This window comes from Dromiciops gliroides, chromosome 2, assembly GCF_019393635.1.
Source record: "Dromiciops gliroides isolate mDroGli1 chromosome 2, mDroGli1.pri, whole genome shotgun sequence".
NCBI lineage: Eukaryota > Metazoa > Chordata > Mammalia > Microbiotheria > Microbiotheriidae > Dromiciops > Dromiciops gliroides.
In genome coordinates this window covers 464,119,082-464,131,616 of record NC_057862.1, presented here as the reverse complement: position 1 = coordinate 464,131,616, position 12,535 = coordinate 464,119,082, and the positions used below count along the sequence as shown (strand labels likewise).

The window sequence follows — 12,535 nt, the reverse complement described above, 5'->3', positions numbered from 1 at the left end:
AGACCTGGGTTTGAATCCTAACCCTGTCATGTTTTACCTGTGTTATTCTGGGGACGCGCTTTGCTTTTTCTTTCTTTCTTTTTTTTTTTTAGTGAGGCAATTGGGGTTAAGTGATTTGCCCAGGGTCACACAGCTAGTAAGTGTTAAGTGTCTGAGGCCAGATTTGAACCCAGGTACTCCTGACTCCAGGGCCGGTGCTCTATCCACTGCGCCACCTACCTGCCCCGCGCGCTTTACTTTTTCACACATCACTTCCCTATCTGTAGAAGGAGAGGGTAGGACTGGAGTGTGTCTAAAATCCACCTGACCTCTGGTGTAGCCTAAGGTCACTGTCAGCCCTGTGCTACTATGACCCTATCCTTAGATAATCTGAGGCATGTCCTGACCTCGGCCATTTCTGAGTTAATGCTATTGTTGGGTAGGGAAGAGGGGCGTGCTCCTTCCTGCCCTCCTGGTCTGGGCTCAGGGTTCTTCAGCCAGGTTTTCCTCTTGCTTTTGCTTCTGCCCCTTAAACAGAACGCTAGTAATCCTATTTGTGCAGCCTGCCCCACAGACCTTTTTTTTTTTTTTTTTTGCGGGACAATGAGGCTTAAGTGACTTGCTCAGGGTCACACAGCTAGTAAGTATCAAGTGTCTGAGGCCGTATTTGAACTCAGGTCCTCCTGAATCCAAGGCCAGTGATTTATCCACTATGCCACCTAGTTCCCCCGCCCCCGCGGCCCCCCCCCCCCCGCTCCCCACAGAACTTTTGAGAGCATCCATGAAGGACATAATTTGTAAGGTACTTTGTAATTATTAAGAGCTCGAAATTTATCAGATCATTCTAACTGCATGCACATCTGACCCTGATACATCTACCCCAGAGCTCTAGGCCTCTAGCCCTCTCCTTGCACCTGCACTTTGTCACAGTCAAGTTCATCTCTCTTTCCTTACTACAATCTCCATTCCAAGATGTTTGGTCTCATTTCCCTTTCCTCCCACCCATCCAAACCCCAGCTGAATGTGTCATTCCCCACTACCATTACCACAAGAAACAGGGTGACTAACACAGACCCAAGGCCCATCTCAGAAGGATAAACTACGATTGTTAAATTGCCCACTGTGCCCATGGGTTCCCTCTCCAGAATCTCTGGTGGGTGGTCTTCCATTTTTCTGCATGAATTATCTCAAGTGACAGGCAGCCATGACTGCAAGACTATTTCCATTTCTTAGAAAGTTATTCCTTCCATCGAGTTGAAATCTCCCTCCCTGTAAATTTCCCTCCACTGGTCCTTGTTCTTTCCTCTGGGACTAAATAGATGTCTTCTCACAACAGCCTTCGAGATATTTGAAGACAGAGATAATGTCCCCATCTAGTGTCTTCAGGCTAAACATTTCCAGTTCCCTTAAGCAATCCTATAGGCACTGGTGTCCAATGCTTTCACAATCCCGGTAGCCCTCCTCTGGATATGCCCCAGATTCTTAGTGTCTTGTCTAAAATATGGCACCCCAGAACTAAACGTAATTTTCCATGTGTCACACCTGGGAAGAAGTCGGTGAGTGAATTACTTCTATTTTCTAAAACGGGAATTTCCTTATCCTAGAAACCATTCAGTGTCTCTGCTGTAGAGCTATGGTCTGATGGGAACTGGCCGGCCCTTCTGCTTTATCTTCCCTAAGTTAGCAGTTCCTCTGTTCCTAGCACAAACTCACGTCATCCAACCTTTGGAGTGGCTTTCTCCCATAAGGAGACCAATGCAAGCCCTTTCAGCCACAGTCTTGGAGGCCTATTCCAGGGGTGCAGAGATGGAGCTGGAGGACCCTTGAACAGGGCTTCTTTACCATGGACCCCTGTGGCAGGCTGGTGAAGCCCACTGACCCCTTCTCAGAATAATGTTTTTAAATACATAAAACAAAATACACAGGATGACAAAAGAAACCAGTTATATTGAAATGCAGTTTTCAAAATATTTTTTTAAATGAGTTAGTTCAAGGACCTCAAGTTAAGAACTCCTGCATTAAAGGATCACAAAGGAGGCCCAAGAAAGACTTTAGTGGGGTTGGGCAGTGAGGCAGTCAATAAACATTCAGACATTTATTATGTACCAGGCATTGTGCTAAATTCTGGGGATACAAAAAACAAAAAACAAAACAAAAGGTAAAAGACAGTTTTTGTTCTCCAGGAGCTCACAGCTTAATGGGGGATATTCTTGTCCCGGAACTGAAAGTGAGTCATTGTTGGAAAAGACTGACTGCCTTAGACAGCCTGAGTGCCTGGTTGGTATTTTGGGCAAGGTTGTCAGATTTTTAGATGCAGTTAATCCACAGACATTTAACTATATTCTAGGTACTGTAGGAGATTCAAACCTGAAATAGTAGCAGTAACAACAACAATAATAATCACTAATATTTATAAAGTGCTCATTATGTGCCAGGCACTGTAATAAGCACTTTAAAACTTATCTCATTTGAGCCACACAACCACCCTGGGAGGAAGATACTATTTACTACTTTTCCCATTTTACAGATGAGGAAACTGAGTCAAAGAGATGTTAAGTGACTTGCCCAGGGTCATGCGGCTAATAAGTGCCTGAGGTTGGATTTAAACTCAGGGCTTCCTGACTCCAGGCCCAGTGCTCATTTCATTGTGCCACCTAGCTGTACACGTAAGCAGGTAAGAATAGTGGGTAGGAAGACTGGAGACATATGTTTGAATCCTGGCTCTGCAGCTAACTTGTTAGGTAACATTGAGCAAGCTACTCCTCAGTTTCCCCATTTGTAAAATAGTAATAACAATAGTGCTTCCACTCACATTTTAACAAATAAATTTTTATTAATTTTTTTTACATCACCTGAATTTTCCAATCTGTCCTTACCCCCTCCTGGAGCACTACCCCTCATAATTAATAATTTAGTAAAAAAACCAGTTCAGCAAAACTAACCAAGTCATTGGAAAATACCTTTAGATGCACTGTTCCCTACCTTATCTTTGCAAAGAAGTGGGAGATGCCTTCTCAAATCTTCCTTAGGGTTTACGCTGCTATAGCAGTTTATACGAAATGGTAATGTATGTGTTATTCACGTTTTACAGAGAAGGAAACTGAGGCTTGGCAAGAGGCAATGACTTATCCATGCTCACATGGCTGGTGTGGGAGCTCAGATTGCAAATTAGGTCTCCAAACTAACTGTTCAAAAGCTCTTTGAAAAGTACCTTCCTCTCAGTTGGGAGCATCAAATGGAATCGTTTATGTGAACGCAATAGTTCTCTGCAGCATTCTTATTATTAATAGATAATTGATGAATGGATGGATGGATGCAGGGACTCCAGATTGGAATGGCTGCCTGGGATGAGTGTCCTTTGGGCCCTGTGCCCAAGCTCCGAAGGTCAAGCCTGGGTCCCAGGTCAGACAGAGACCAGAGGATCTAGAGGGCAGACTCCTGATGGTATTCAGAGGAGCCAGCTTGCTGCGGGACACGGCATTCTCATCCTTAATTTAAAAAACAACAACAACATCCCCGAAAGATGGAAAATTCTAGGCTGGACTGCTGGAGGGATCATCCAGTGGAGGAGCCTTCCAATCCTGGCAGAAGAAGCAAACCCTTTCTGTGAAAACTTGAATCAATTAAAAACATTATACAAATGAAGAATCTGAGCCCAGGGAGTCTTTTGTCTCTATGGCTGGGTCTCACAGCCCAGCTTTTAGGGAGGGGGAGGGGCTGGGGTGAATGGGGCTCAGTTCCTCCCTTTTGCTCATGTTGATCCTTAGGCTTGAAATGCTTTGCCTGTTGGATTTCTCCTCAACTTTAAAGCCTAACTCATATACCTCCCTCATAAAGCCTTCCCTTACCCCACCTCAAACCTCAACTTTGCCTCTTTCATGCATTTAGCATGTGATATATATATATATATATATATATATATATATATATATATATGTATGTATGTATATAGTCGTGTCTTACCTGCCCCCAAAAAATATCCCACTAGAATGTGAGCTTCATAAGGCCAGTGACCATCATCCAACAGAACTTGATCCACACCTAGTAGGTCCCCAATAAACATTAAACTGAATTTCACCACGAGTGCAGCTGCTTCCCTGCTTGGCTGATGTTCTGATTAGGTCCTTCTCCACATCTTGGGGTGGGTGGGCCCTCTGACCATCACCTCAGTCTGTCCTAAGAACAGGTTCCTTCCTGGGGTGCCGGCAGGGGTCTTCAGTAGTATCCTATCAAACAAGATCATTGTAAAGCACTCCCCACCATGCCTGGCACATAGTAGGTGCTTAATAAATGCTTACTGCCTTTCCTTCCCACCTGCTTCCTAGAGCCCTGCTGCAATCATTCCTGCTGCGGGTTTATTAATAAGGCAAGGAACAGTGATACCTATTGCTCAGGGAGGACTACTATAGGACTAAAGGATTTAGAATTAGAGGGGACCTGAGAGTAGGATCATAGGATTTAGAGCTCAAAGGGACCTCAGAAGCCATCAAGTCCAACTGTTTGATTTTATACATGAGAAAACAGCAACCCAGGGAGGTTCTGACTTGCCCACAAGGTCCAGCTGTATACCCTTGCTTCCATCATCGTCATATAGCCAGTAAGGGGCAGAAATGGGATCCGAGTCCAGGTCCTCTTAAGGCCAAATCCAATGCTCATTTCAACATGCCCTGCTTTACTTAAAATCAAGGAATCAAGGGGATCTAGAACCAGAGAATGGGCATCATAGTTGTGAAAGATACCATTATACCTTGCCAAACTCACTTTCCTGGCAGTGCTGGTCCAGTGGTTGAGATCAAATTGCTTCCAGCAGATGGCTTAGCTGACCTGGCTCCTTGGACATAGCTTATGAAAAAGATCATAGATTTAGAGCTAGAAAGGACTTCAGAGGCCATTGGGTCGAACCCCCTCATTTTACAGATGTAGAAAATGAGGCACAAAACGAGCAGTTAAGGGATTTGTTCAGTCACACAGCTCGGAAATATCTGAGATAGGATTTGAATCCAGGTCTTCCTGATTTCATGTCCAGAGTTCTATTCATTTTTCCAAACTGCCTCTCTGATGTAGGACAGTAGTGTCAAACTCAAAGAAACAGGGTGAGGGGGACACCAGACCATAACAATCCCCAAGGGTTGCACATGGACTTAGAAAATCACATATTAACATTATACTTGATCGTATTTTTACTTATTTTGTTAAATATTTCCCAATTAGATTTCAATCTGGTCCACGCAGCACTCAGGAGTGTTGTGGAACTCATGTTTGATACTTCTCACGTAGGGGATCTTTGTCCTTGGCCACAGAGCTATCATCTTTCACTAATTTCTGACCTTCCTCCCATCCTTGACACTAGGCCCAGAGCTACCTGACCTTTGCATCCCTGAGCATGGCATCTGGGCAAAAACAAAACCAAAGCAAACTACCATCTAGTCCTAAACTATTGGTTCCTTAGTCTCTGAAGCTTCAAGCCAGTGATGCTTTGTTTCTGGGAGCTGCATCTAGTTCTCTTGTGGCATCCTCTGCCTCAGAACACCCACTTTCCCATTGATTTTGGATTGGCCCAAGTGCTGTGTCAGACTCATTGGCTTATCCAATCAGGAAATCTCTTGATTGCCTGGTGGGTTTGGGGTGTATTGTGCTTGTGTTTCACAGAATGGAAATTTCATTAGTGTAGTACTCCCTCCCAACTGTCCAAAGACAACCCCTTTGTGACTAAGAGCAAAGCTTCTTAAACTGTGGGTTGTGACCCCAAAGGCTGTGAAAAATTTGGCAAAAGTAAAAGGTTATGGGGCAGCTAAGTGGCACAGTGGATAAAGCACCAGCCTGGATTCAGGAATACCTGAGTTCAAATCCGGGCTCAGACACTTGATACACACTAGCTGTGTGACCTTGGGCAAGTCACTTAACCCTCATTGCCTCCACCCCTCCCCCAAAAGTAAAAGGTTATGTTTACCTACTTTATATGCCTATATACCCAGGGTTGTATAAAAATTTCTCAGGCAAAAAGGGGTCACGAGTGGGAAAAGTTAAAGAAGCCCTGCCTTACATGACAGCTTGAGTGTTGCTCTAGCTGAAAAATGCACTCTGCAGACAACTTGGTGATAAACTTGGCAGGTCTTTGGACAAGACTCGCTGTTATCAGTGGGCTTGCACATAAAAAGCCTTTGGGCTTGGGAGGACTTTTCAGAGTTTGTGCTCACTAGCACAGCCATGGAGAAGTGAGGAGCCACCCCCATGTTGCAATGAAGCAGCTCAAAGCCCACCTTCTACAGGAAGTCTTTGCAATTACTACTGAGCTCCTTGAGTTCAGGGACACTGCTTTTTCAATTCTTGGTATCCCTGGTGCTTAGTACAGTGCCTGACACATAGTGATGACTTAATTAATACAGATTTGCAGACTGACAAGAGGGGAGATTTTATCCAATTATCACCTAAATCACGAAATTCTGTGCCTTGTGACAGAGCAAAATAAAAGTAAAATGCAAAATTGGAATTCAGCACTACTCCAGAGGTCCCCATTCACTAAGCCAAAACCTTCCATCACTGCTATATGAAGAAACTAAAGGGGACAGTGACTGTTGTTTTCAAAACAATTTATTTAGAACAAGTAAGGCCAGTGCTGGATAAAGAAGAACAATCCAAATATCAAAGAATCACCTTAGATTTCAAAGATCCCCCCAACTGCTTCACACATATACAGATAAGGGACCCAGGCCTATTATGTACAACCAGATATGACAACAGCACATTTCAAGACAAAACTTAGATCGTGTCCAAGTCCTCTGGTAGAAAAAGTTAAAGCTACTTCTTGGGCTTGCATATCACACCATGGTGTAAGTTTTCCCTTCCTGCTTGGCTGTAGGGAAGGAAGAAGGCAGGAATGTTTTCCCCCTAAATGCATAACTGAACATGGAACCCAAAGACAAATGAATTCGATTTGACAATGTGCCACTTGAAACAGAGGCTATGGTCAATGTTGTCATAGCTAATGAACTAAATAAACATGTAGATTCAGAAGCATAGAATGTCACAACTGGAAGGAACCTTAAGCTCTGGTCCAACCACCTCATTTTACAGATGAGGAAACTGAGGCTCAGAGAAGTGACTTGCCTAAAGTCACACATCAAGTTATCAGAGTTGGGAGGAGTTGCCGGTCCAGTGCTTTTTCTCTTATATCACGCTGACTCTGAGGACAATGCATTTCCTTTTTTTTTTTTTTGGTGGGGGAGGGGAGGGCAGGGGTTGTTGGCAGAAAGATGATATGTGAGATGGGGAAAAGACAGAAAGAGGGAGAAGTCTGATTACCAATTATGGATGGATGCCAAGGCAACAGTGATGGGGTCATGGAATATTGGAACTAGAGGGGCCTTAAAAGCAAAGAATGTCAGAGCTGAAGATGACCGTAGGAACCATACCATCTAATCTCTTCCTTGTTTATAAGTGGGGACGTTTAGGCTCAGAGAGGGTAAAACACCTGCCCAAGGTCACAGAGCCAAGAAAGGCATCTGAGTTTTCTGACGTCCCCATCCAACCCAAACTAGAACTTTTTCTCTTTAGCCACCAGTGTCTATAGGGTCTCTGGGGATAAGAATCAGACAAAGGAGGAGCTGGTGGGTGACAGGCTTTAAAATGATGTGCAGTGAAGGTGCTATGGGGCAGTCTTCTTTCTCCATGGAGTTCAAATAGTAAACACAGATTTACTATTTATTAACAGACAGTGGTAAGTGCTAAGCAAGTGCCAGGCTCAAATCCCCCTAATATGATTAGGCTGAAACTTAATTTTATAAGGCCCCATCAAAGAACAGACCGGTGCGCCACCCACAGAGGCCTGTTCTTTTTCCCAGTGGCCTCTCAGTGACCCCTGCTAACCCATCCTACAGTACCGTAGTCATAAGAGGGTACAGTTAAACTGTTTCAAGCTGTACCTGTACCAAGAGTACAGTAGTTCAATACCACATGATGTGTGGACATATTTATAATTTACATATTTTTAAAAACTCACCAGCAAGAACTACTGAAAGCTATTTGGGGAAAAAACAAAACATAAAACATTCCCAGCTCCTGCTGGTCTAAGGATTTCCCTATTCCTTGAGTTAAAAACCGTGAGTTTAAAAATGCTAACGTGGACCCTATGAAATAAGATCCCCAATTATTTTAAATACACAGGACATCAAAATGGAGCCTCGACTGTCAAAAATGACCCTCGTGCTCACTTGCATTCCTGAAGTTCACAAAGGTGCTTATGGGAACATGAAAGGGCAGAACCGTGGGCCCCTCTATATTGCTCTCAACATGGAGCAACCTGCAGGGTTTGTGGGAAGCCAGGAAGTGAGCAGCCTGGAGAAGTAACCTAGCCCAGTCCTGCCACCAGGCTGGGATTTGCTCAGAAGTTCTGCTGCCGCCGTTTCTTAGCCTCAATAGCATCTAGAATTGGCTGTCGTTTGGACTGGTACTTCTGCCGAATCTCTTCAATCTCCTGCTCCATCATGGGATCAAGTGCGGACAGCCTCTTCTGAAGGTCCTCTACACTCCAGCTCTTGAGCTAAGGGAGGAAAAGAAAGTAGAGCCACATCAAATCATAGAATTTACATCTGGAAGGGAGCTAAAGAGATCACCTCATTCAAAACTCTTGTTTCAGAGAAGGGAAGAAATAACTTGTCTATGGTTTCATAGCTTAGTAAGTACTGGCACTGGGGTTAAAACCCAAGTCTTCTGACTTCAAATACACGCGTTATTGTTCCCACTTTACCACCCTGCGAGACAACACCCACCAAATAAGCAAAGGTATTAGAGACCACCCCCCTCCTATGCTTTGATATACTTTTTTGATTATGATAAGAGCAGATACATGTGGAAATAACAAAGAGTTCATGTGATTAAACAAGAGTGACTAGACCAAGAAATTCTACTCCTAGGCATACACCCCAAGGACATCAATGACAAAAGGAAAGGTTTTACAGCCATAAAAGTATTCAGAGTAGCATTTGTTATAGTAGCAAAGAACTGGAAACAAAGTAAACAAATAATCATTAGAAATTTGCTTTAAAAAAAACTATGGCACACAAATGTATTAAAAATAAGACATAATGAAGCACTCAGAGAAGCATGGGATGATTTATATTAACTGATACAGAATGAAGTTGAATAGGAATATATGATGATTACAAAAATGTAAATGTAAAGGGAAAAAAGGGAATGCCCTAAATTATAAGGACCAAGAAGCTTGGCCCCAAGGAAACCCCCCCCCCCAAGAGATGAAGGATTGTGGGTGTAAAATAATGCTTACAATCCTACACTTAGTTGATAATGTTGTTTAGTTATACTGAAGTGCTTTTTTTTCCAACTTAAACATTTGTTACAAGGGATGACTCACTGTAGAAAACCTGATTTCTGTCCCCTCCCCACTTGTGGAGTTTTCTTTTTCTCTACCCTTTAATTAAATTTAAAACCAAAACCAAAAACGTGTACTAGATTTACAGAACACTGTCTTAGTTACCAGAAGATATAATAAAGTTCAGTTAAAATTTGATCTCTGCATCATGGAGTTTGGCTAGCAGAGGAACATGGCACAGATGTAAACAATTCTAACATAAAATAGCAAAAGGTAAATGAATAAGAGGGATACAAAAGGCTATGTGAGGTCTAAAGGGAGGAGAATTGTAGGAAAGGTTTCTTGGTGAAGATGGCTTCTGAGTTGGGCTTTAAAGAATGGTAAGGATACTCTACAGATGTGCGGTGGGGTAGAGGTTGTATATTCTAGGTGTGCCTAGAATGTGAACAAGGGCAGGGTGCAGAGACAAGAATGCCCAGGGTATATATTTCAAGTTAACCCAATTTTGCTAGACACAAAACTGGTTGAGAAAAATAGTTTCAGATAAGGCTGGAAAAGTATGGCGGAGCCAGATTATGATTGGTCTTTTTTTTTTTTTCATATTTTATTATTTTCCAGTTACATATAAGGATAGTTTTCAACATTTGTTTTCAAAGGATTTTTAGTTCCAAATTTTTCTCCCATCCTCCCTTCCCTTACTCCTCCCCCCAAGATGGAAAACAGTCTGATATAGGTTATATATGTACAATCACATTAAACATATTTCTGCATTAGTCATCTTGTGAAAGAAAAATCAGGGCACAAGGGAAAAACCTCAAAAAAGAAGGGGAAAAAAAGAGTCCAAAAATTAAAACAGTATGGTTCAATCTGCATTCATAATCCACAGTTCTTTTTTCTGGATGATGAGAACATTTTCTATCATGAGTTCTTTGAAACTGTTTTGGATTGTTGCACTGCTGAGAAGAGCCAAGTCTATCCCCATTGTTCATCACACAATGTTGCTGTTACTGTGTATACAATGTTCTCCTGGTTCTGCTCCTCTCAGTCAGCATCAGTTCATGTAAGTCCCTCCAGGTTTCTCTGAACTCCTCCTGCTCATTGTTTCTTACAGCACAATAGTATTCCATTACATTCATAAACCATAACTTGTTTAGACATTACCCTATTGATGGGCATTCCCTCAATTTCCAATTCTTTGCCACCACAAAGAGAGCTGCTATAAATATTTTTGTACATGTGGGTCCTTTTCCTGTTTTTATGATCTCTTTGGGAAAAAGACCTAGCAGTGGTACCACTGGGTCAAAGGGTATGAACAGTCACATAGCCCTTTGGACATAGTTCTAAATTGCTCTCCAGAATGGTTGTATAAGTTCACAGCTCCACCAACAATGCATTAACATTCCAATTTTTTCCAGTTTCTCCAACATTTTTTATTTTCCTTTTTTGTCATATTAGCCAATCTGATAGGTGTGTATGAATGGTCTTAAATGCCATGTTAGAGAATCTGAGTTTTAATTGATAGGCAAAAGGAATCTATTGAAAGTTTCTGCATATTGGATTGGTATAAGCAAACCTATGCAATAAAGATGTCTGGTAGCATGTGAGGGACACAAAAGTAATAAGAGATAGAATTTGAACCCAAATCTTATGACTCTACACCACACTGATTCTTCTGTAGAATAGATAGGAGAGAGAATGAAGGTGGGGAGACCTGTTAGGTGGCAAGAACCCAGGAAGCAGAGCTACCCACATGAATTCAGAACTAGGCGAAGACTGAACAACGAGCTGTATTCCTCAGAATGACTGCAGCATGGATGAAGTGGTTGCCAAGTAAGATGGGTGTGGTCAAGTCCTGCTTGATTTCAGAACCTTCTAATTCCCTCATTGGTGAGAAGTATTGTGGAGGCAGGTATCCTGCTACCTTATTGAACAGCAGATACTGTCTTAAAAGGGGCACATCTCCTTCCATGTTGCCTTTGTACAATAACTAGATGTCTACTTTTACCAATTAGCCAGAAAGCTCACTCTGCTTCTTGAACTCTATTTGCCTTTTTTTTTTTTTAAATGGTAACATGCCTTTCCTTGCAGTCCCAGATAATGAGAAAGAACAGTGTCATGGACTCTAAAGCTGGAAAGATTTTGGAGATCTAGTCCAATCCCAGGCAAGTCACTCTTCCTTTATGCACATTTCTTCTTTTATAAAATGAGGTTGGATTAGATAATTTCTAAGGGCCCTTCCAGCACTATATCCTAAGAATCTATGACTTTACAGATGGGGAAACTCAGATCAAGAAAGGGATGGTATCTTGCCCCGGGGTCACATGGCTAATAATTGTCAGAGATGGAACTTGAACCTAGTCTTTGGATTCTAAGCCCAATGATCTTTGCCTTATGTTGTGCTGACTCCTCATCGCCTTCCAAATAGGATACTTAATTTATATGATTTCCCCACAGAGAGCTGAAAGGGTAACAAGTGAATACTGATTATCTCTGAATGTTAGTTGGTAAACTTTTTTTCCAACTCTAAGATTCAGCATTGAGAACAGTTGTTTTTTTTAAAGTGAGGCAATTGGGGTTAAGTGACTTGCCCAGGGTCACACAGCTAGTAAGTGTTAAGTATCTGAGGTTGGATTTGAACTCAGGTTCTCCTGACTCCAGGGCCGGTGCTCTATCCACTGCGCCACCTAGCTGCCCTGAAACAGTTATTTTTTTAATTATCAAATTACCGTGGAAATTTATTCCCCAAGCATACAGAAAACAACCAAGATTGATTCTGTCATACCTCAATTCACAGACTCCATAGACTTTGGTTTGGTTAAAGCGCAGAATTAAAAGTGAGGACAACTAATTAAGATCATAAATTTAAGCATGATCTTTCAGACTGAAAAACAAATGAAACCATCATTATCACCACTTATCCTTGTATAGTGTTTAATTCCATTTTGTGAGTGAGGAGGTGTAGAATAATGATCAGTTACTTCATTGGGAGACCTGGGGTCTAGTACTGACTTCGACATTAGCTAGCTGTGCTAAGCTACTTCCTCTCCCTCTCAGAGTTTCCTGTAAAAGATGGGGATGGATTAAATGGTCTTTAAGCCTATAATTTAGTAGATCCCTTCCAGGATTCACATGCTATGTTTTATAGTCCTTTCAACTATGACATTCTGGGTTCTAAGATTCCTTCCAGCTCTGACGACCTAGGTTCTCCATCTGAAGGTACTTTCCAGC

At 42.3% G+C, this 12,535-nt stretch overlaps 1 protein-coding gene across 1 annotated transcript in view; it reads right to left on the bottom strand.

Moving 5' to 3' along the window:
- Positions 1-5,996: 5,996 nt before the first annotated feature.
- STK4 (serine/threonine kinase 4) overlaps positions 5,997-12,535 on the bottom strand; it is a 128,135-nt gene continuing 121,596 nt past the window's right edge. Inside the window, exon 11 of the mRNA XM_043988218.1 lies at positions 5,997-8,518. Within this exon, the coding sequence (XP_043844153.1) occupies positions 8,360-8,518 (159 nt within the window). The 3' untranslated portion in view covers positions 5,997-8,359. The remainder of the gene's footprint in view (positions 8,519-12,535) is intronic.